The sequence below is a fragment of the Gouania willdenowi genome, chromosome 12 (assembly GCF_900634775.1).
Source record: "Gouania willdenowi chromosome 12, fGouWil2.1, whole genome shotgun sequence".
NCBI lineage: Eukaryota > Metazoa > Chordata > Actinopteri > Blenniiformes > Gobiesocidae > Gouania > Gouania willdenowi.
In genome coordinates, this window is record NC_041055.1 from 5662606 (window position 1) to 5683802 (window position 21197).

Consider the following 21197-nt stretch of genomic DNA (forward strand, 5'->3'; position numbering starts at 1 on the left):
ATTAGTTTGAGGATGTGCAAGAGCTTGTCACGTTAACTTATTTTCAACTCATTTTAAAGAAAAATAGCACTTTTATCACTGTTAAACGTGGGTAAAATTCATAAGCCAGTGTTTGTACTTTTGTCATTAAAATTGTGTGTATGTACAGTTCTGTATTCTGCTCTGTATTTTAGTTTTTGCTCTTTTATTTACTTTTTATGCATTACGGTATATAAACATTAAATGTGTATTTAAATATACTGTATTGTATTGCCATTTTGGTTCTACCTATGTTAATACCCCGTTACCAAAATAAATGCAAAATTCACAAATTCACATGCACCTTATGATAATTAATCAATGCACACACAGTCAATTTAATGAAATATCTTAATCGTCACTACTCTCTTTCAGTGAGACTTCATTACATGTAGGGACACTTGATAAATGTAACCCAAATAGATCAAATAACTAATAAAATATTGTGCAGACAAATGGAAAATGTTCTTTTATTGGGTGCTTACATTGACTGACATATGAGAGAAGGTTATACAAATGGTGGATGATGATGAGTTGATGGATCAATACATTCAAGATGTAAAATACTGTGCAGTCCATGCATCTAATAATGATGAAGTTGTGACTGTTTTAAAGTGAAAAGCGAGGGTCCGACTTATACAACAGCGCAACTTTTTGAATTTTTTTTTTCATATGTAACATTCATAACATTGCTACATGTTCACATGTAAAGAAAATACACAAGATATCTTGAAAATAAGTAGGAGCATCTAAAAAAACAAAAACAAATTTGGTTTTAATTATAAGTTCCCAGGGGTCCCCAATCACCGGGCAGCAGACCTGTGCCAGTCAATGGAGTAAAAACATGAAATGTAATCCCCAAAGAAAGGATAAGGTTTTAGAAATGATTTTTTTTACGTATATACATGTATCCAATCCTTATTTATTGTATTTAATCCTTATTTAATTAACAATTTTTACTTAGTTATGTACGTTTTTTCTTTTTCTTTCTTTGTTTATTCTTTTTATTTGTAATATTTCTTGAGCATCTGGAACACATGTATCGTCCCCCTGGGATAAATAAAGTATTTCTGATTCTGCTATTTTAATTTTTAAAAATGGCCCCTTTCAATTACCTCTTTAGTTTTATAACTGCAAAATTCATTGAGTAATAAAAAGATGCAAGTTATGCTTTAAGCGCGGCGTGGATTCACCTCTGCGGCTCATCGGGCCTCACAGTTTCCCTCGTTGACGATTTCTAACTGAGAGTTGGAACATTTGAGGGTGGCCACCCTGCAGACGTTCAGGCTGAGAGTCCTCTGACTCCTCCCCACCTTCACACAGAACATGTGCGTCCCGTCTTTGGGACACTCTAGCGCGAGTCGGCACGCGCACTGCTTTTCAGCTGGAGAAGGGAAAGAAGCATTTGAGCTTTTATCTTCGACACAGGAAAAATGTATTATCTTGAAGGGATCCTCCACTGTTTTTACAAATGTTGCCTAAAACCTTTGAAATGTACTTATTAGAAGATCTACGCCTAACAAAACACATTATTTTGTACCATTTTTGTTTCACTAACTTTTATAAACTTTACATTTTTAGAGCCTGTGTTCTACTATCGTGAAATTGAATTGACTGATGTCTCACGGCCCCACTGCACTGCCTGTAAACATTCCATTGTTTGCTATTGGAGTGAAGCATTCAGCCTACTTTTGAGCTCATTTAGCAGCTATTTTAGTCAAAATGCGTGCTGCTTTTGATTGCTCTAAATGTCCAGGAAAAGTTAAAGATGCTGACGTGAACCTCTTGTTTACCGAAAGAGGATAAAAACAGTTGTGACTCGAAGGGCGACAGTTCCAAACTCTGTGGTTTGGTAGCAGACAGTGAAGCAGAGAAGAGGAGCTCTCCGAAGGGGCCTTTACTCTCCCTTGCTGATGCTCTCTTGGCTGAAGTTAGCGAGTAAATCATGGACTCTTGAAGACACACAAACCCAGAGGACACAACTCCTTTTGGGTGGGAGTCCTTCAACAGGCTCTCAAAATAATACGTTTTGTTAGGCATAGATCTTCTAATAGGTGCATTTCAAAGGTTTTAGGCAACATTTGTAAAAACTGGAGGATCCCTTTACCACCAGACATGAGCAACTGTAAGCCTAATTATGCACAAAATGATTCCAATAACACTAAAAATGATCAAAATATTGTTATGCCAGTTTTTATATTCATCATCATATCGTCAAATGTGTGTTCATGTGTACAATTTGTCATGTTTTAATACATGATGACTCCATTACTCTTCGCACTTTTGAACAGCTGAATCATGTTAGATTAAACAGTACAGATCGTAATGTACTCAGTGCAACACAGAGTCTCTGCTGAAGGCCAAAACTCAAACTCACATGCAGATATACACGAACGCACACACTATCAAGGACAGATAAGACTGGCGCCCAACCTTCCTCATAATATACACGTCTTCATCATCCTCAAATGTTTCTACTGTTGGACATCTGACTCCCTCCTTCTCCTCACCTCAGGGTGAAACTTTTCTGTTATCTGTATAAAAGCTTAAGCTGTGAAACTGTTAGTTAGAGTGGGTCTTGCCTTTTTGCTCTGCCACGAGCCTTTTGCCTTTCATTCTTTCAGGATGGAAGCTTCTTTTTTACTCGTTTTTTATTTTATTTTATAATAAATCTTTTTTATAAAATCATCAATGCCTCGCCTGGACTCAATCATTCAACCAGAACAATAAATCATGTCTCCAAATGAGGTCAACCGCAAATTTGCCGTGACAATATACACAAAGTGACTACAAAAATACACAAAAATAACAGAAATAATAAACAAAACGACAAAAAAGCTCTTAAATAACAAAACACACCAAATGACAGAAAAATATTTTTGAAAAATTATATTAACTCTCCTATTATCCTTGGAGGTGATTTGAATTCCGTCCATGTTTATTATTGAAAAAAAAATAGTTGACTTTTTTTTCCTTCATATTTCATGACCCCAAGCTGTTTTAGCTGTGTAAAACTGTGTGTGACCCATGTGTGAAGTTAAAGGTTTACTGTCGATGAGGTTTTAGAACAGCGCTTTCACAGTGAAAGTGACATAGAGGAGGATGTGTCTGGGACAGAGGATTGTGTTGAGAAGGACCCTGATTTTTGTCATCTGATGACAGTGAGAGTGTTGAACCTCCAGCAGACACTGTCCCTTCCAAAACTGGAAAGACCAACATCAGTCAATATGGTTCATTGTGTGAGAGTCACGAATGTGCACCCCAAATTAGAAACAATTTGGATGAAAGATTTTCAAAATGAACTAACTCTAAAACTGAAAATTTGACCTGATGGTGGCGCTGCAGGAAAGTTCATATCACAACCACAACCTATAGGGTTCATACTCTTGTGGTCATTAATGTTGTCAGTAAATTTGAGAAGATTTGGATTTAAACTAATCAAAGATAAGTTCATTTTAACTTAGAAGTTTGGCCTGATGATGGTGCTAGAGAACAGATCAAGGTTTCACACAAAAACTTGGTCAACAATTTTCTGAAAATCTTTTCCTGGATGCAAATATCCCTGGGGTCAAAATGACCCCATGGGTCAAATGTGTTAGTAATATTTGAGGATAATAGGAGGATTAAAACAAAACCAACAAAATGACAACAAATGTTTAGATCTGGACTTTACCAGCACACATGTCCTGATATTCTGATCCACCAATAAGCATTAAGCTTTTTTCAAACAGTAAGTACGAACCTTTGTGTCCCAAACTCACCAGTGCAGGTTTCCCATTCGTAGCAGGTGTTGAGATCACAAGGCTCCTGAACGGAGCTTTTGGAGGACATGTTGGCTCTGAACTGGATCCAATCCAGTTTCTGCAAATCGCTAGAGTCACAAACACCTTCGCTGACAAAAAACAGCGGGTCATCGTGGCAACGGCCAGCGTGGAAGGAGCAGAGCGACATGGACGTAAGCTGTCCAACATTCGTGTTCAGGACGCACAGATCGTCAGGCTCGGAGCTGCACACAGAGATATTTCATTCTTTATCCTCACAGTGTGAGGAAAGGGCAGAGAATAAAGCTCGCCGAGCAGCTCAAACACTTACAGGCAGCTCTCCCGTTGGACACACACACATTGAGAGTCCTGCAGCTTCTTCCCTGGACGGCACTGACTTCCAGAAACAAACGGCTGCTCTGCACGAACACAAAACATCAGCCCTGCTCAGTAATGATACGACTGATACCTGATCAGTCCCATGGAACAATTGGAAACGATAATTAACCTGGAAACACCTTACCCCTTGGCTTTGACCCTGGCTCGTGCAGCTACGTGCTATGTGCTACATGCTATGTGCTAATCAACTGGTGGCTGGATCAGAGTTTTAGGCTGCGATGGAAATGGCACACTCCATACTATACACTACAAACTCAGTGACTATATACTGTCTATATCAGGGGTCATCATCATGGTGCCCGCGGGCCCAAGGTCGCCCGCATCAACCATGTGAGGGACCCTCAGAAGCTCCAGTCACCAATGAAAAAAAATGAAACAGTTGGTCCATAGACTGTCAGGAAAAGACATGAAAAATGTGGAAGAGCCATTTTCCAACTAAAAAACGTAAATTACTAAACAATGATAGTAAGATTATTCAATATTATTAAAATTCAATACAATTCACCAAGGAGTATTTTATAATACTATATAAAATCACATTATAATACATTATATTATACTGTTTATTTTGTTATAATGTACTTTAGTATATTATAATGTATTATATTGCACTATGCTACTTTATAAGGTGTTATAAACTATTATAATATGTTTATAAAATGTAGTATATTACGTTGCATTACATCACATCAGTGGTTCTCAAAGTGTGTGGTGCGCCCCCTGGTGGGGAATAGAGATAAGACAGGAGGACATTTTCATTGACAATAAAGTTCATTAACACTAAACAAAACACCTACACACAAATAAAGTAATAATGAATAGCCTAAACATTTATCAAACATTTTAAAAAAACATTAATTTATTAGCCTGCGTTAGATCTGGACCAAAAACTAAATGTAACGTGGAACTCAAGTGCAAAAATAAGGATTTACGTCAGCATGTATTTCACATGAAGCAGAACAATAAGCAAACTTTCAATAGCTGACTTAAATTATTAATTTCCTTTTTTTTGTTTTCTTAAGCTTTTTGGCACAAATCCCAAACAATGTTTTGTTATTTTCTGTATTTTTGACTACTGCACTTTTTGTTTTTAATGCAGGTGATTAGTTAATTTAGTTTTTGATTTATTATGAAATATGAGGTTCCCTGTAAGTTCAATATATTTGAAAATGTGTTATTTGTCAGGCTTATTTGGGGGGCGATGGGTGCAGGTGGGGCTTGAAAACTATAGTTCAAAGTGGAATACCCAAAATTTTGAGAACCATTGTATTATATTATACATCATAATAATTAAGGGTGTAAGAGGAAATCCATTCAGCGATATAAATTGCAATGTATCACTGCGCAATTATCATATCAATCCAAAAAATGTTGAAACAAAAACAACCGTTAAATTGCGCTAACATATGCATAGCACGTAAACGCCCAGTCACTAGGTGTCAGTGAACCACATCAGACCTTGTTAAACTACCTCACACCTCAATGCATTTTAGTTGGAAGTTGATTGCACTTTATTTTCATAAAACATTCTGGGCACTTTTATAGATGCATGTGGTTAGTTTATTTATTATTTAACTTTTTAAAAAAAATAATTTAAAAGGTCCAGTATTATACTATTCCAACTCGCCCGTTTGGAGCTGACTTTTTAAAAAATGTAGAATAACAAGGGAAGGAGGAAACAGAACTTTTTCAACTTTGTCCCTCTGAATGAGGCTAAAGGAATGTAAATCAATGTAGCAAAACCACTATAAAGTGATTTTTTTTTTCATAATACTGCCCCTTTAAGATCTTAAAGAGTAACTTAACCCCAAAACCACTTTCTTCTGCTGAATACAAACGTATTTGGTGTGAAGTAGTGCTGTTGATTGATCCTGGTCCACCTCTCAACATTTTAGTCAAAGTATTTTAATTTTGTATATTTCGTTGTAAAATGTCAGAGTGACTGCCCTCTATGGGTTGAAACCAGGCTATTACAATTGATTTTTGCTATTGACTGAAAACAAGATCATGTGACGTTTTGGGACCATCTTGCATCACAAACAAGCACGGTTAGCCCCGCCCTTTTTATAAAAACTAGCACCTGTCGGCTCTACAATCTGTGGTGAGTTGGTTGGATTGTAGCTAGTAGTAGCTAGTTAGCATAGCATAGATTGTTCATTTGAGATTTTAGACCTGCCGTGTCTTAACTCCTCCAGGAGCCCCGCCCATAATCAAGTCATTTTTTGAATTTCTCTCTTAGTGGCAGGTCAGAAGAGAGCAGGATTTTAGTTACTCTTTAACATGATCCGAATCTGTTGTAGAAACAAAAGTTAAAGTTTTTTGAAAAATGTAATTTCACATTTTGATAAACATATCACTTGTTTTTGAAATTGATACTTGAATTACAGTTAGTTACCATTTACTTGTAATTTGTAATCATTGTTATCGCAATAGATTGCAATGTATATCGTATTGTTTAGTATTAGGCTATATCGTATCGTGACATGCAATACTGATTGTATTGTCAGATTCATGGCAATGCACACCCCTAATAACAACTAAAATATTTGCATTTGCTGAAGAAAATGCAAGTGAGGATGCAGGTGCTGGCCCGCGTTTCACTGCATTAGCTTAGCATTAGCATTATCTAGCATAAACTTTAGCATTAGCACTAACTTGGCATAAACATTAGTCTAGCCTTAGCTTTAATCTAGCAATAGCATTAACCTAGTATTAGCTAAGCAATGATTTAGCAATAGCTTAACATTAGCAATAAGGTCGAAAAAGAATTAAAAAAGCTGAAATGAGTTGAAAAAGTTGAAAAAAGTTGTGAAATGAGTTGAAGAATGTCTTGGGATAAAGGGCTTAAAAGTTGAACAAAATTAAATTTCCAAATGAAAGGAATGAGAAAGATTATAAAAGTATAAATCTATTATAAATCTCAGGAACTTTCTGAATATTTTGATAGCTTATTTGTCAACATCAGAAATACGGTGCAGGAGGAGTTAGCGACAACGGAGGAAAAAACAGTTCAGTATTCTATGGATAGCATCAGTGCTGGACGTACCATTAGTGCAGCGAAGGTCAGCAGGAATAGGAGGCTCCCACATGAGGTTGTCTCTGCACCAAAAGGAAGCTTGCGGGAAGGGAAACACACCTGCCTCCTTGCAGTTCAGGCCCACCCGTTCCCCCACATTGTACTCCTCCTTGCTATGGGTCAGGGTCACGAAGTCAGGAATCTCTGGAGGAAGGCAGATCTTTCCTGGAGGTTACAGGGGGAACAGGCTAGGTTAGGGGTTAGGATGCTCTACTGAGACAAACAACTTCTAACAGAGTGAGGCCCACAAAAATGTGATTGTCTGATCCGAGGGTCACATTATCGACATTTATGTTAGCATTTACATCTAGAATATTTGCATTTTCTGAAGAAAATGCAAGTGAGGATGCAGGTGCTGGCCCAAGTCACACTGCATTAGCTTAGCATTTGCATTAGCTAGCATTAACATTAGCCTAGCAATAGCATTAACCTAGCAATAGAATTAGCCTAGCACTCACATTAATCTAGCATTAGCACTAACCTAGCAATAGCATTCTTCTAGCAATTGCATAAACCTAACATTAGCATTAACATAAACCTACCATTAGCATTAACATAGTGTTAGCATTAGCCCTGCAATGACATTAACCTAGCATTAGCATTAACCTAGCATTAGCATTAGTCTAGCATCATTATTAACCTTGTATTAGCACTAGTATTAGCATTCACCTACCATTAGCGTTAACCTAGCATTAGCATCAGCCTACCTTTAGCATTTACCTAGCAATAGCAATAGCATAACATTAACACTAACCTAGCATTAGCTAAACATTACCTAGCAATAGCATTAGCAATGAGGTTGAAAAAGGTTGAAATGGATTGAAAAAGTTGAAATAGTTGAAAAAAGTCAAAATCGGTTGAATAATGGATGGATGAATGGGTTAAAAATGGAAAAATCTGGAATTTCCAATAGAAATGAATGGGAAAGAAAAAATTTAATAAGTCAAAAAGTTTAAAAGTTACAAATTATAGAAGTACAAGCATAAATCTCAGGAACCTTCTGAATTTTTTGATAGTTTATTTATCAAAATAAGTGTAGGAGGGGTTAACGCAGACGGAAGAAAAAACAGATTACAATAGTACTATAGATGTATGAAGGTAGATATGTTGCAAAATGGGTGAGTTTGTAGAATGTGAGAGCGCTTCTCCTTGTTTAAATTTAGGTAAACACTATGTAGAGATGAGGATCGAGAGCTGACATCTACAATCTGAAGCAATAAAACAATGAACATGTATGTGAACGGTCTGGAAAAATAAAGAAAGATTGTAGATTTTGTAAAATACATGAACCGCTTGGCCACTGCATCAGCTGTCAGCTCTAGATCCTCATCTTCACATAGCGTTTACCTACATTTAAACAAGGAGAATCACTCTCCATGAATCTAACCACCTTTTTCAAACAATCTGGAGAGGCAAATATCAGCATGTTGCCTTTACAGTGCAGAACAATGACCCTGTGTCGGACTCTGTCCTATAACAGCAGCTGGTGCGCTAAAGCGACACAGCGCTCCGTCCCCAATCCCTCCTTTCCTCCACACACACGCACGCACGCACGCACGCACACGCGCACACACACACACACACACACACACACACACACACACACACACACACACACACACACACACACACACACACGCACACGCACACACACACACAAACGTGTTGCAAAACTCAAGCAGCACAGATTCACGCAAGAAAAGTAGTTTGTGCATCTGTCGCGGCATATTCGAGAAGCTGTAACCGAAGAGTTACGGTTGTAATTAAATATATGTAATTAAAAAAACATGCTAATAAATGTTGGATTACAAGTTTGCAGCTTTGTGTAAATATTAATCTACACATTTGTGAATATTTTTATTTGTGACTTCACATTCAGATCATGCATGACATGAAATGTATTTCACGTGTGTGGATTTTTTCTATGTACAAGCTCACATCACATCCTACAAGCTCTCCCATTTGCAACATATCTACCTTCATATGGATGCCTCCAGCATCCTCACTAATAGTGACCAATATGAGCATTAACACAGGGAAGAACAAAGGGTTGTATCTTTGTAGTCCTTTTGTGTGGGTTTTCTTGGTGTTTTATAGAGTTTTTAGACATTTTGGGGCAGATTTACTAACATCTGAAATAGAGGATCGTAAACCACGGGCGTCCCTAAACCTCTGGTGACGCTGTTTCCTCACCAGCTGTGGGGAATTCACTAAGATCGCGGCGCAAATTGGTGCGCGTCGAAACGTGGTTGAGACCGCCCTATACAAATGAACATTTTGCTCGTTCAACATGAAGAAGTGAGTGCAGAGAAGCACGAAATTACATTTGAAGAAGTTAAATTGGAGGCAGGTGGACTTTTCTGTATGCTGCACAAACATTCAAAAATGTAGAAAACAAAGCAAACAAAAGTGTTGTTTAATAAACTCCCCTAATTTAATGTGGCTGCTCCGTCAGTTCCTGTAACTTTGCTCTCATCAGTCCATGGAAAACAGCAGCAACTTTGGACAGAAACCATCCTATTGATCAACGTATCAATAATCTGTTGATGCCATCGGCCTCTGCTGTGTGATGTGTTAACATTCACTGCAGCCATAATCTCTGTGTGTGACTTGGCACCTGCCAGTGAGTCAAACTATTTTCGGCGCAGAAACAGTCACCGCAAACAGTTCCTGGTTTCATTAAGGAGTCTATTCTCCCGTCTGGACTTAATCACTTTTTAATCACTCTCCTATGCGTATTCTCTGGTCCAGGCTGCTGACACGCCTACCGCGCATAAGGTAGACTAAAACGCGTATGTGTGAATAAAGGCGGGTTTGAAGGAAAGGAGGCAGTGATGTCATTTTTTTGGGCTGTCTAGAAATCACAGAACCTGGAGTTTTCCCAACGCTTGTAAATGTCATTGAAATCCGTGAAAATGATAAAGTTCACTTTTAATTTGAAACGCCTTCATTGGTAAACAATGTAACAGGTTGATTTGATGAGATCATTGATCAAATTATTGCAGTCATCATCATCATCATCATCATCATCATCGCTGTAAAGCGTGACTGAGTTAGATGAGCTGCAGAGCATCCTGCTTTAATACAGAGGGATGTTTGCAGTGAAACACAACTATTGGCTTCCATAATACACAGTTTTAAATATAAATGGTTTAAAGTGACCTGAGCTGAGCCTCATTAAAATATGTGTGGGAACAGTTTGTGGTCCTTCCTCATCTGCATATGACAGCTTGTTTCACTCTGTAGTGGATCAAACTGTGACTTTACGTATGAAAATAGTTGAATCACTTTGACCAACGTGGACAGAAGTCTGCGTCTGTCACAGTTTTAATTCATCGCACGGCAGCAGCTGAGTGATCACAGCTTTTTGGACTTACGCGCATGGGAGAATAGAGCCCTAATTGCATTGCGTCCACTGCATTAAATTAAGTGCATCCCCCCTCCCAATTTTTTGCTCCCCTTATGTGATCTGCCTACATTACATATTAATCAGAGGGAAAGGCGCTAAATGGATTGTGGGCGCATTTCGACGCGCGGAACACGAGCAGTCTTGATTCCCTGGGGTTTGTACCCCTTATCAGCACGTGGAGTGACGTTTGCGCACATTTGAATACCCCTAAACCTTTAGTGAACCCACCCCAAAGTGTGTTTTTGAATTAATTTAGTCTATTTTCTCGTCAATGTGGCAAATTTTTGTTGCCTTTTTTTGTGTGTTTTTGTGAGTCATTATGTGCGCTTTTTGTTGTATATTTTGTGTGTTATTGTTGTCTTTGTGTGGTTTTTTTCTGTCATTTTGTGCAATTTCATTGGCATTTTGTGTGTTGTTGTTGTTTTTGTAGTCATTTTTGTTCATGTGTATACTGTGTCTTTGTTATCAATTTGTGTACTTTTGTTGACATTTTGTGCATTTCGCTGTAGTTTTCAGTATTTCTGGAGTTTTGTGTGTTATGTTGGGCTTCATATAACTTCCAACTTCATGAATTGGAATTTTGTTTTGGGGGCCACACAAATTTAGACCGAGGGCCGCATGTGGCCCCCGGGCCGCCAGTTGCATATGTCTGCTCTACTGTCTGGACTCTAGTGGACTTACTGACACATCTGCCTTTGGGCTGGCTCCACGTCCCATCAGGAAGACAGTTGAAGAACTGGAAACCATCCAGGTCAAATCCAGTGAAGCACTTGAACTCCTCATCCTCACCAAAACTGTAATACTGCTTTGCTTTCTGTCCCAAGATCAAAGTGTGTCTTTTCATTAAAAGCTGCACATAATGACAATCCAAACATCTTTAAATGACAAAAACCTATTTGAAACATAAACATCTCATTGCTTTGCAAATGGAAGCTAAAACCATTCAAACCAGTGCCCTGCTGGTTTTACCCTGATAAAGCTGTTGGCAGGACTCTTGGGCCTCAGACATCCTTCCACTCCAGGAGGAAGCTCGTCTTTCAAGCCGACCGTGAAGTCATCATCATTATCACACGTCTCCTGTCTGAGAGGAGATACCAGAAACAACCACTATGGTTCCCTCTGTAAGGTCAAACCGACTGGTTCAATCACTCACTTCAAAATCTCGTCTTTTTACTTGTTTTAATGAGCTGCATCAGATATTATTACAGCGGGGGCCACAAAACAACATCTGATCTGAGGGTCACATCACCAGGTTCATGTCAGCATTTAGAACAAAGACCAACCGCAGCATTAACACAGCATAGAAAAAAGGGTTTGTTATTCTATTTTATTTCTTTAGTTTGTCATTTTGTTTGTTTTTGATGTCTTTTTGCAATGAATATATTTTTCCTTCAGTTTGTTTGTTTTTGGAACACATTAGTAAGTTTGGAGTCATTTTCTATGTTTTTTTTGTGTATTAGTTGTTGTTTTGCGTGTTTTTGTGTAAATTTTGTAGTCATTTCGTATGTGTGTAGTCATTTTGTGTTTTGTTGTTCTTTTTTGGGTTTTTGAGTCATTTTGCGTGTATTAGTTGTCGTATTTTTGTTGTCACACTGTGTATTTTTGTCATTTTCTATGTTTTTTCTCGTTTTGTGTGTTTTTTGATGCTATTTCTAGCTTTGCATCATAGCTAATAAATGTCATTTCATATGTTTTTAGTCATTATGTGTGTTTTGTAGTCATTTGGGACCGTTACATTTTTTTCAGTTGTGTGTGTTTTTGTTGATGTTTTATGTGTTTTTTTGAGTCATTTTGTGTGTGTGTTGAGTCATTTTGTACTAGTATTTCTATTGTTTTGTGTGTTTTTGGATTTATTCTGTGTATTTTATTGTCATTTGTATATTTTTTCTGTATTTTGTGTTATTGACTAAATTTATGTATGTATTATTGATTTAAATACATTGATGATATGCATATAAATATGTTTGTTTTTACCTCTGTGCTCCAAGGTACAGCTAAGAAGCAAAGTAATTATATATTTTTTAAAAATGATTCCATTTGTTCCATCTTTTTGGAGCCATTTTGGGTTTGGATTTTGTGGATTATTTTTTTCTTTTGTGTATTCTTTGTCAATTTAGTTTTTGCTGTAATTTTATGATTTCTGCTGCACTTTTGTGCATTTTGTCTCTTTTTTGTGAATTTTGTTGTCATTTTTTGCATTTTCTCTTTGATTTGGTATTATTGATTCCATATGTTCTGTTTTGGAGCCATTTTTTGTATATTTCTGTCATTTTGTGTGTGTGTGTTTTTTGGCTTATTTTATGTTTTCATTAGTGTCATTTAGTGTATTCTTTTGTCTTATTGTTTTGTCTTTTGTGTATATTTTTTGGCTAATTTTCTGTGTTTATGCTGTAATTTTGTGCATTTTTCTTTAATTTTGTGAATGTTGTTCCACTATTTATGTTGTCATTTTCTGAATTTTGTCCATCATTTTGTGTTATTTATTCAATTAATTTAGTTTTTTATTAGTGTCATTTTGTTTATTCTTTTGTCATTTCTGTATTTTTCATTCATTTTGTGTATTTTTGCTGTAATTGTATGCATTTTGTCTCCCTTTTGAGTTATATTGTTGACATTTTGTGTATTTTTGTTATTTTGTGAGTTTTGTAAATAACTGTGTACTTTCTTTATCATTTTGTATCTATTTGTGTGTGGGAGTCTTAAAGTGCTCTGGGGTGAAGTTATCACTGGACTCTAGTCCAGATGCAAACCAGGGATTAGGCTCAATTGATTTGTTTGCTGTGTGAACACAAACATCAGACCATTGTATATTATGGATCGAGGAGCCGAGCTTTTTCTTATTTGTTATTTTTCTTAACGTAAAGGCTTAAGTTATTCTTACTTTTCAAAGATGGAGATGTGGCAGGTGTCCTGCTGCCTGGCCGGACCGTCGCACAGTTGGCCTCCTCCGAGGGGGGCGGGGTTATCACACTTCCTTGTTCGATGTCTCTTCATCGACGAATCACAGCGGCTCCACGAGCCCCAGCAACTCCAGTAACCATCCACTGCCTCTGTGGGAGTCACATTTTTAGAACCCATGAAGTCGGATTTCATGGAATGTTTTAATCTAGAACAAAGCGTAAAAATATTTCTTTCAAAAGCCGATGATAACAAAGAATCATCCTCATATCATTCTGTTTTGAGGAAAAATTAAGACACGGCACCAATAATCTATAGCCTGTATCAGTTTATGTACTGATTTACTCCTTTTTATTTTCACTTTTCCCAAGATTTTTTTCCAGTTTTTTAACTATTATTTATCCATTCTTTTTCATTTAACAATTCATTTATATTTAAAAAAAATTCTACTTCTTTTTCTTTCATTTGATTATACTTCTTCCCAAAACAAAAGCCTTTTTCAAAATAAATAGAACATTTTTTTTGGCAGTGCAAATGTACTACAACTAGTTGAGAACAGTTGAAATTAAATAGTTTAAATGGTTAAAAATGGGACACACAAAATCAGAATAATTTCTGATTATTGTCAGCAAGCACTACTTAAATAGTGCGGGAAGATAATCAGGGGATAGGAGTCACCTGAGTGAAGACGAGAGCCGCAACATTTACACACTGACAAGATAAGGTGTGCCATACACAAGAAGGGATTACAACCCATGAACAGACAAAGACAATGGGACTAAAACCAAACACCTTAATGAGCTCCACTGGGACTTGACCCCACAACATTCACAACAAAGGAATAAATTCAATCATTACATCCCAGAAATACCAAAACAAATGCTTTAAAGACAAACACAAAGATATCTCGTAGGATCAGATCCTGATATTGGGCAGTAATGGAGGAGGTTTTCAGGTTTTTTTACCGGAGGTGTAATCTGGAGCTCGTATTTCACAGTTGGTGCCATACGTCCCAGTTTGGCAGACACACTGGCACTCTGTGCCCGACAGCACAGGCCTGGCGTTGTTGGGACAGGGAGCACACTTGCAGGTGTCGAACTCCTCCAGGTACTGACGCAGCGCTCTCCTCAGGTGGCGGCGCTTCGTGGAGGCGCAGGAAATGCCTCGGACCAGGTCTATGATGGGGAGCAGCTGCACAGAGGAGTGGACGTTAACATTCAGAATAGAAATACTCTGGGTCACCTACCGATACTGGTCCATTGACCATTTGGTACCGTGCTATGAAGAAAGCAAACAGTTATAAATACTTAAAGGTCCAGTATTATGCTATTCTTCACCCAGTTCCAATTGTTCGAGGAACCTCAACAACACAGTATTTAAGGTTTATTTTCCCAAACTTGCTGGTTTTTCTGAGATTTTGCCCTCTGAAAAGTCACTGTCAGACCGCTTCTAAAAACAGGCCGTTTTTGGGCCTTCATGCATATGGATGTAGACGCCAACTCCCATTGACCAAGGTTACCCCTGGTAGAGGGAAACAGAACTTTAAGGGCCTCCAGCATACGCATTCGGACCCTAACCAGGAATGATGCACATATTGGGACTCGACTCAGGGGGCCCAGACCTTTCCGCTTATAACTTGTTGGAAAATCGATGGGAGGGACAAGGCCCTGGCAGCCAGAACTCTACCCAGGGAGGAGGTACCCAATCTGTCCAAAGGGGCACCAGAGATGCCCATGGTACCTTCGATGGGCCTCTGAGCAACAAGCACTGACTTTCAGGGCAATTCAGGCTCTAGCAGAAAACCGAGCACATATTCGGACTCAGGGGAAAAAACATGTCCGTTGATAACACATTTTGTAATGAGCACTTTTTTTCGTTCCGAAAATTGTACGTTCAGCTCTAGCAGGCGGAATTTGGACTCTACCCAAGAATGATGCACATATTCGGACTTGGGGGGACCAGACCTTTCCACTGATACCTTGTTCGGACCGATCCACTTTTTACAAAATGTGGAATAGCAAAAAAGGGAGAAGACAAATTTTTTCAACTTTGGCCCTCTGAATGTGAATGAGGCTAAATGTCTTCTATTATCATGAGTCTTCTGGATATTTTATTTCGAAAAATTGCCACTTTGGCGCGCATTACTCCTTCACTTGACTCCAACACCTCCCTGGCCTAACCCTAGTTCCCTTTGCTATATTAGCACAGGCTACATACCTGAGCTAACGTAGCATCTTGCTACGTCATCGTTAGGTATTAGCTCACCTTGTAGTCCACCACAGCCGGGTTGTCCAGAACAGACTTTGCCCAGTTCTTGAAGGATTCTTGGTCCGGAGTGGCGCCTTGGCGCTCTTTAGCCAGAGCCTCGGCCTCCCTGGTTCGACCTCCTTTCACCATAGAGAAAGACTTCTCTGCTGACTGGATGTACGACCCTGGAAAAAAAAATCAAGAAAAAAATGATTATTTAAAAAAAAAAAGGAGATTTTTATTTTTATTTTATATGTGTTTTATTTTCTAAATAAAACAAACTTCCAAGATTTCGGATATCTACAAAGAATAAAGCTTGGCACACACCAATTAAAAACTTTTTTTTATAATCACAAGGTACAACTTTAACGACAACGGCTTTTGCAAAATGCTGAGAAAAGTAGGAGCTGACTGACATCAAGCAGTATTTTTTGCACTTAATAAAACCAAGAAACAGTTTTCATGTATGGACTTTGATCAGTTTCAGGGTTTTCTTTGGCAAATCTAATTCGTTGTAGTTTCGTGTGTTTTTTATTTGTTTAAACTCACATTTATTCAGCAACATGAAACTAATTAGTAGAATGAGAAAGTCCTGTCAGCATCCAAACACTGGCTTCATGATGACTCTCTCATACTTTCATGTTCATATTCGCCAAACAGTTTTATATAAAGAAACAAAATTGAAAACCTGAGTTTGACAATCCACATTGTTTTAGTTTTTTTTTTTTTTTTTGCAGGCCAACCTTGGGATTTCTCAGTCATCCGATTATTTCGACATCGGTTAGCGCTGCTATGTTGGTTGTAGATGATCAGAATTAATGTGCTCTCTTTCTTCAAGCAGCCTTCCGTGTGTTCTTCAGTTTCACCTGAAAAAAAAAAGCACCAATCGTTATTAATCAGTCCAATAGTGTGAAGAATAATAATAACGGCTCGACTTAAAACAAAGTTTGTTGTGATGAGTCAGTGGTAAAAAGGGGAGCAGAAGCTAGAACGAGAAGCTAGCACGAGAATGTGACCACATTTTGATTTCCAAATAAGAGGACACTTGTACGGTGGCTGGGAAGTGTCAGGTGAATGCATTTACAGAAACTAACACAAACGGGTCATAACACGAATGCAAAATGGCCACAACGGAAGTGTTTCCGCAACGGAAGTGTATCCGACGGACCAGTATTACAGACCGACACGTTTCTGGCGGATGTTTTTAACAGAACAGAGAACAGAGAAGAAGACATCGAAACACGTATGAAAGTAAGTAAAAGTTGATTAGGATACTCTTATATTTTTCATATTAGGCTATCATATCATAATACCGGTCTAGGGATGTAACGATTAATCGTAAGGCAGTTAAAAATCGATTCATAGGTATCACGGTTGATATCGATTTTGACAATTGAATCGCAGTACTTTTTTTAACCAGCAGATGGCGCTATCCGGAAGTGTTGGCGGCGGGCGGAGTCTGCTAATACTTTCTTTCTGGCTGCCTTCTACTCTTAAACATGTTAATAAATGATTCATTACCCCTTTAGCACCGAAAGAATATCTGTAATCTTACTTGAATATCTGTAAAAGTCACGTTTTTCTATTAGCTCTGTCTGCTAGCATAGCTTCTCTTCTTCACTGCAAGATATCTGCATGCCAACCGACCACTGTGTTACCAGCGCCCTCTGCTGGTCCAAACAAATATGACGTAAATCAGTGCAATGACGTTTTTTTTTTTTTTTTAAGTCCAATTGTTAAGGCACAAAATACATTTTCAGTTGCACTTTTAAAAGAAAAAGAACTATTATGCAGTTTTGCGTTGTTTATTATAGAACCAGAATTTAAATTAATAGGCTTCATTTTCATTTGTATTATTCCTTTATTTATTTAATTCAAGATTTATTTTTAGTTAAATTGCATTGTTTTGAATAGTTTATCAAGGAATTCTTTTGACAATGAAAAATATAAGGAAAATAATACAGTATTTTATAGTTTTTTTCCCAAAAAAAAAAATTTGTCTACAGTCCCATTTTGTAAATGTAAAAATCGTGAGAGAATCGTATTGTGAACCCAGTATCGTGAATCGAATCGTATCGGGAGTTGAGTGAATCGTTACATCCCTATACCGGTCCGTCACAAACACTTCCGTAGTGGAAACACTTCCGTTGTGACCATTTTGCATTCGTGTTGTGACCTTTTGGCGTTCGTGTTGTGACCCATTTGTGTTCGTTTCTGTAAATGCATTCACCTGACACTTCCCAGCCACCGTACACTTGGGCCGACCTCGGCATATTCAAAAATTACTCAACGTTTTCTTAAATCTACCTTGTAACAACAAAATAATAGATACGTTGTTATTGTCCATGAGGTATAAAGATTCATTTCTGTTTTTATAACAAAGATTTAAAAAAAAAAAATCGGAAATCAGTGATGACTCAAGTCAATCACCTTTATTACGCATTATAATAATCTCATATAAACCTTCAAATCTATCAATCAATGAAACAATATGAGAAACATTGACTCCGAGAAATTAAAACTGTAACGTTACAGAACATGAAATATACAATATGCGTGCCCATCACCATGAAGAAGATTAACTTGTCTATCATTTCTTTGTGGCGTTGGAACCTCTCCTGCCTCGTACATTGAGCAGTTGTACATTTTAGTACAAAAAAATGAGCCATTCAGCACTCGTCGAATAACATTAGCTTTGTTTTTATCTCAGCACGGCAGAAGTAGAAAAAAGCTAAGCGGTAGTAGCATAAATTCATTTTCCGGTAGTGCGCATGCTCATAACCGATCTCAGACCGATGTGAACTCAGACCGTCACACCGGGACCAGAGATGTGTTCAAGGTCCGTGGGAAACCTGGACAATTTCATTAATTTGTAAAATATCCCCATACAAGACATGAAAAGGGGAAAGGTCAAGGTAAAACTGAATGTATGGTCACCTGAAGCTAGCATGAGAAGCTAGCATCACAAACTGAGTGACCCGGCTTTGCTCCATCAGTAGAAAAACACACACTGTTAAACTGCTTATTTCTAAATCAATCTTTCACGTTGTTTAGTGTGGGAAATTTTAATTAAAGCACTATTCTAATATTATTTCTTCTTCTGTTGATTGGAATACATGAGGAATTTGCAACTTTTATTACAGTGGGGTCCACATTATCAACATTAATGTCAGCTTTTAGAATAATGACCAAACTGAGCATTAACACAGGAAAGAACAATAGATTTGAGTGTTTTTGGAATCATTTTGTGTATTTTAAGTCATTTTGTGTGTTTTTCTTTTGTATACTTTTGTGCATTTTTATTTTTGACATTCTGTGTGTTTTTATTGTTATTTTATATATTTTTTTGTGGTATTTTTGCTGACATTACATGCATTTTTCAAGGAGTTTGTATGGTTTTGGAGTTGTTTTGGTGCATTTTTGTCATGGTTTTGGGTATTTTTCAGTTGTTTTGCGTATTTTTCGAAACATTTTGGTGTTTCATAGTCCATCCAACTTCTTAATTTACAATTTTTGGGGAGTTTGTGTTATTTTTCAGGTACGCACAAATGTAGACCAGTTGCACCATCCCTGGAGTAAAAATGCTCATCGCGCCATAGTGTTTATGTTGTTATTTTATGTTTTTTGGTGGTATTTCACTATTTGTGTGTGTTTTTGTTGACATTCCACGCATTTGTTTGTTGGGTTTTGTATGTTTTTGTGTTTGTATGTTGTGCACTTTGTGCATTTTCAATGTAGATGTGTATTTCTCTCGACATTTTGTGTATTTTTTTCTGTCCTTTAATGAATTGTGTTGAGTTTCGGAGTCAATCCAACTTCTTAATTTACAATTTTTGGGGGTTTGTGCTATTTGTTGACGACGCAAAAATGTAGACCGAGGGCCACATGTGGAAGGGAAGAGGCACTGTCAGCTTTGTAATACATAACAGGTCTGTTATATAATCTGAGTTGTAATTTTACACCTTTTTAATGCAACAATCAGTTTTAAATCACATTAGCAGGAAAAATCTCAGCGTTGTGTTGTGTTTATGTACCGGAGGTTTTGAGTTCCTCTCGGTTGAACTGGTACAGCAGGTCGTAGTGTCCTCCCAGATTCCCAGAGCTGTAGTAGTGTGTCCCAAAGCGTTGGAAGATGTCCCTGTACAGAGCGTAGTTATAGTCCAGAGGAAGGGCTTGGAGGAACTGCAGGAAGGGCAGCGACAGCACCAGGTCGCTTGGGTCCTTCATGGTGAAGTTGGATATTGGAAGAACTTGGTGCACACGGAAAAACTTAGAATCCTGGAGGGCAAAAAAAGGACATCTGGGAATAAATATTGATATAGAGCACATGTGTCAAACTCAAGGCCCGGGGGCCAAATCTGGTCCTGTAGAACAGGGGTTCTCAACCTTGGGGTCTTGACCCCATTTGGGGTCGCAAGACACTGGGAAGGGGTCTCCAGATGCCTGAAGAATATTTTTTGAACAATTTGAGCCCATTTTTTCCCTTTTTTTTAACCTATTTCTGCAACTACACCAAACTTGCCATAGTTTAACCTATTTTCATCACTTTTTCTTGCCATAATTTTGCTCCTTTTAATGCATTTTTGCTCCATTACTTCAAAGTTTTGCTACTTCTCCATTCAATTTCAATGCCTTTTTTGTACATTTTCAAGACATTGTCTACACTTAAAAACCCTTTCCACCACTTTTAACACCTAATGTCACACATGTTGACCCATTATTGTCACTTTTGATCACTTTTCACCTTATTTCATGCTTATTTTTTTGCCACATTCACAATTTGTCATGCCCATTATTTGCCAGTTTGAACTAATTGTTCCAATATTGACACTTTGAACCCATTTTTACCACTTTCTCTGTCTGTTTTTGCCCTACTCTAATTTGCAACTTTTAACCAATTTCTGTTTTTAAAATCACAACATTTTTCACAATTTTTGGTCACTTTTAACCCATTTGATTTCTGATTAAAACAAGGATTTACATTTTTAAGATGACTAAACACGACGGTGAGAATGATAATAAACTTCCTTGATAACAGTGGATATTATTCAGATCAATAAATGAATGTGGTTATCACAGATTCATAGAACAATGGACCATCATTTTGCTGACTTTATGAATGGACCCCAAAAATCTCTCCGCTTTATTCCTCCTTATAGATGGTCCTGTCTACACAAGACTGTTCTTCAATGTTCATGTCTGTGTTCAACCACCTTCAGGTACAGTGGGGGTCCCCGGTCTCTCAAAGGTTTGAGAACCCCTGCTTTAGAACATCACAGTTGGCTCGAGAAAGGCAAAATGATAGAGAAAACATGAAACATCAATTTTCTTTCAAATCTGGCAAATTATCCTTACATTTTTTCATGAAATTCCCCAAATCAGTGTAATT

The 21197-nt window shown here is 37.7% G+C and overlaps 1 protein-coding gene across 1 annotated transcript in view; it reads right to left on the reverse strand.

The window, feature by feature from the left end:
• Positions 1–472: 472 nt before the first annotated feature.
• Positions 473–21197, reverse strand: part of c6.2 (complement component 6, duplicate 2) — a 33341-nt gene continuing 12616 nt past the window's right edge. The window contains exons 8-18 of the mRNA XM_028462742.1: positions 19843–20086; positions 16552–16674; positions 15827–15993; positions 14527–14752; positions 13545–13713; positions 11633–11744; positions 11345–11477; positions 7225–7419; positions 4111–4198; positions 3780–4024; positions 473–1402 (exon numbers count right to left, since the gene is read on the reverse strand). Coding sequence (XP_028318543.1) covers positions 1221–1402; positions 3780–4024; positions 4111–4198; positions 7225–7419; positions 11345–11477; positions 11633–11744; positions 13545–13713; positions 14527–14752; positions 15827–15993; positions 16552–16674; positions 19843–20086 — 1884 coding nt within the window. The 3' untranslated portion in view covers positions 473–1220. The remainder of the gene's footprint in view (positions 1403–3779; positions 4025–4110; positions 4199–7224; positions 7420–11344; positions 11478–11632; positions 11745–13544; positions 13714–14526; positions 14753–15826; positions 15994–16551; positions 16675–19842; positions 20087–21197) is intronic.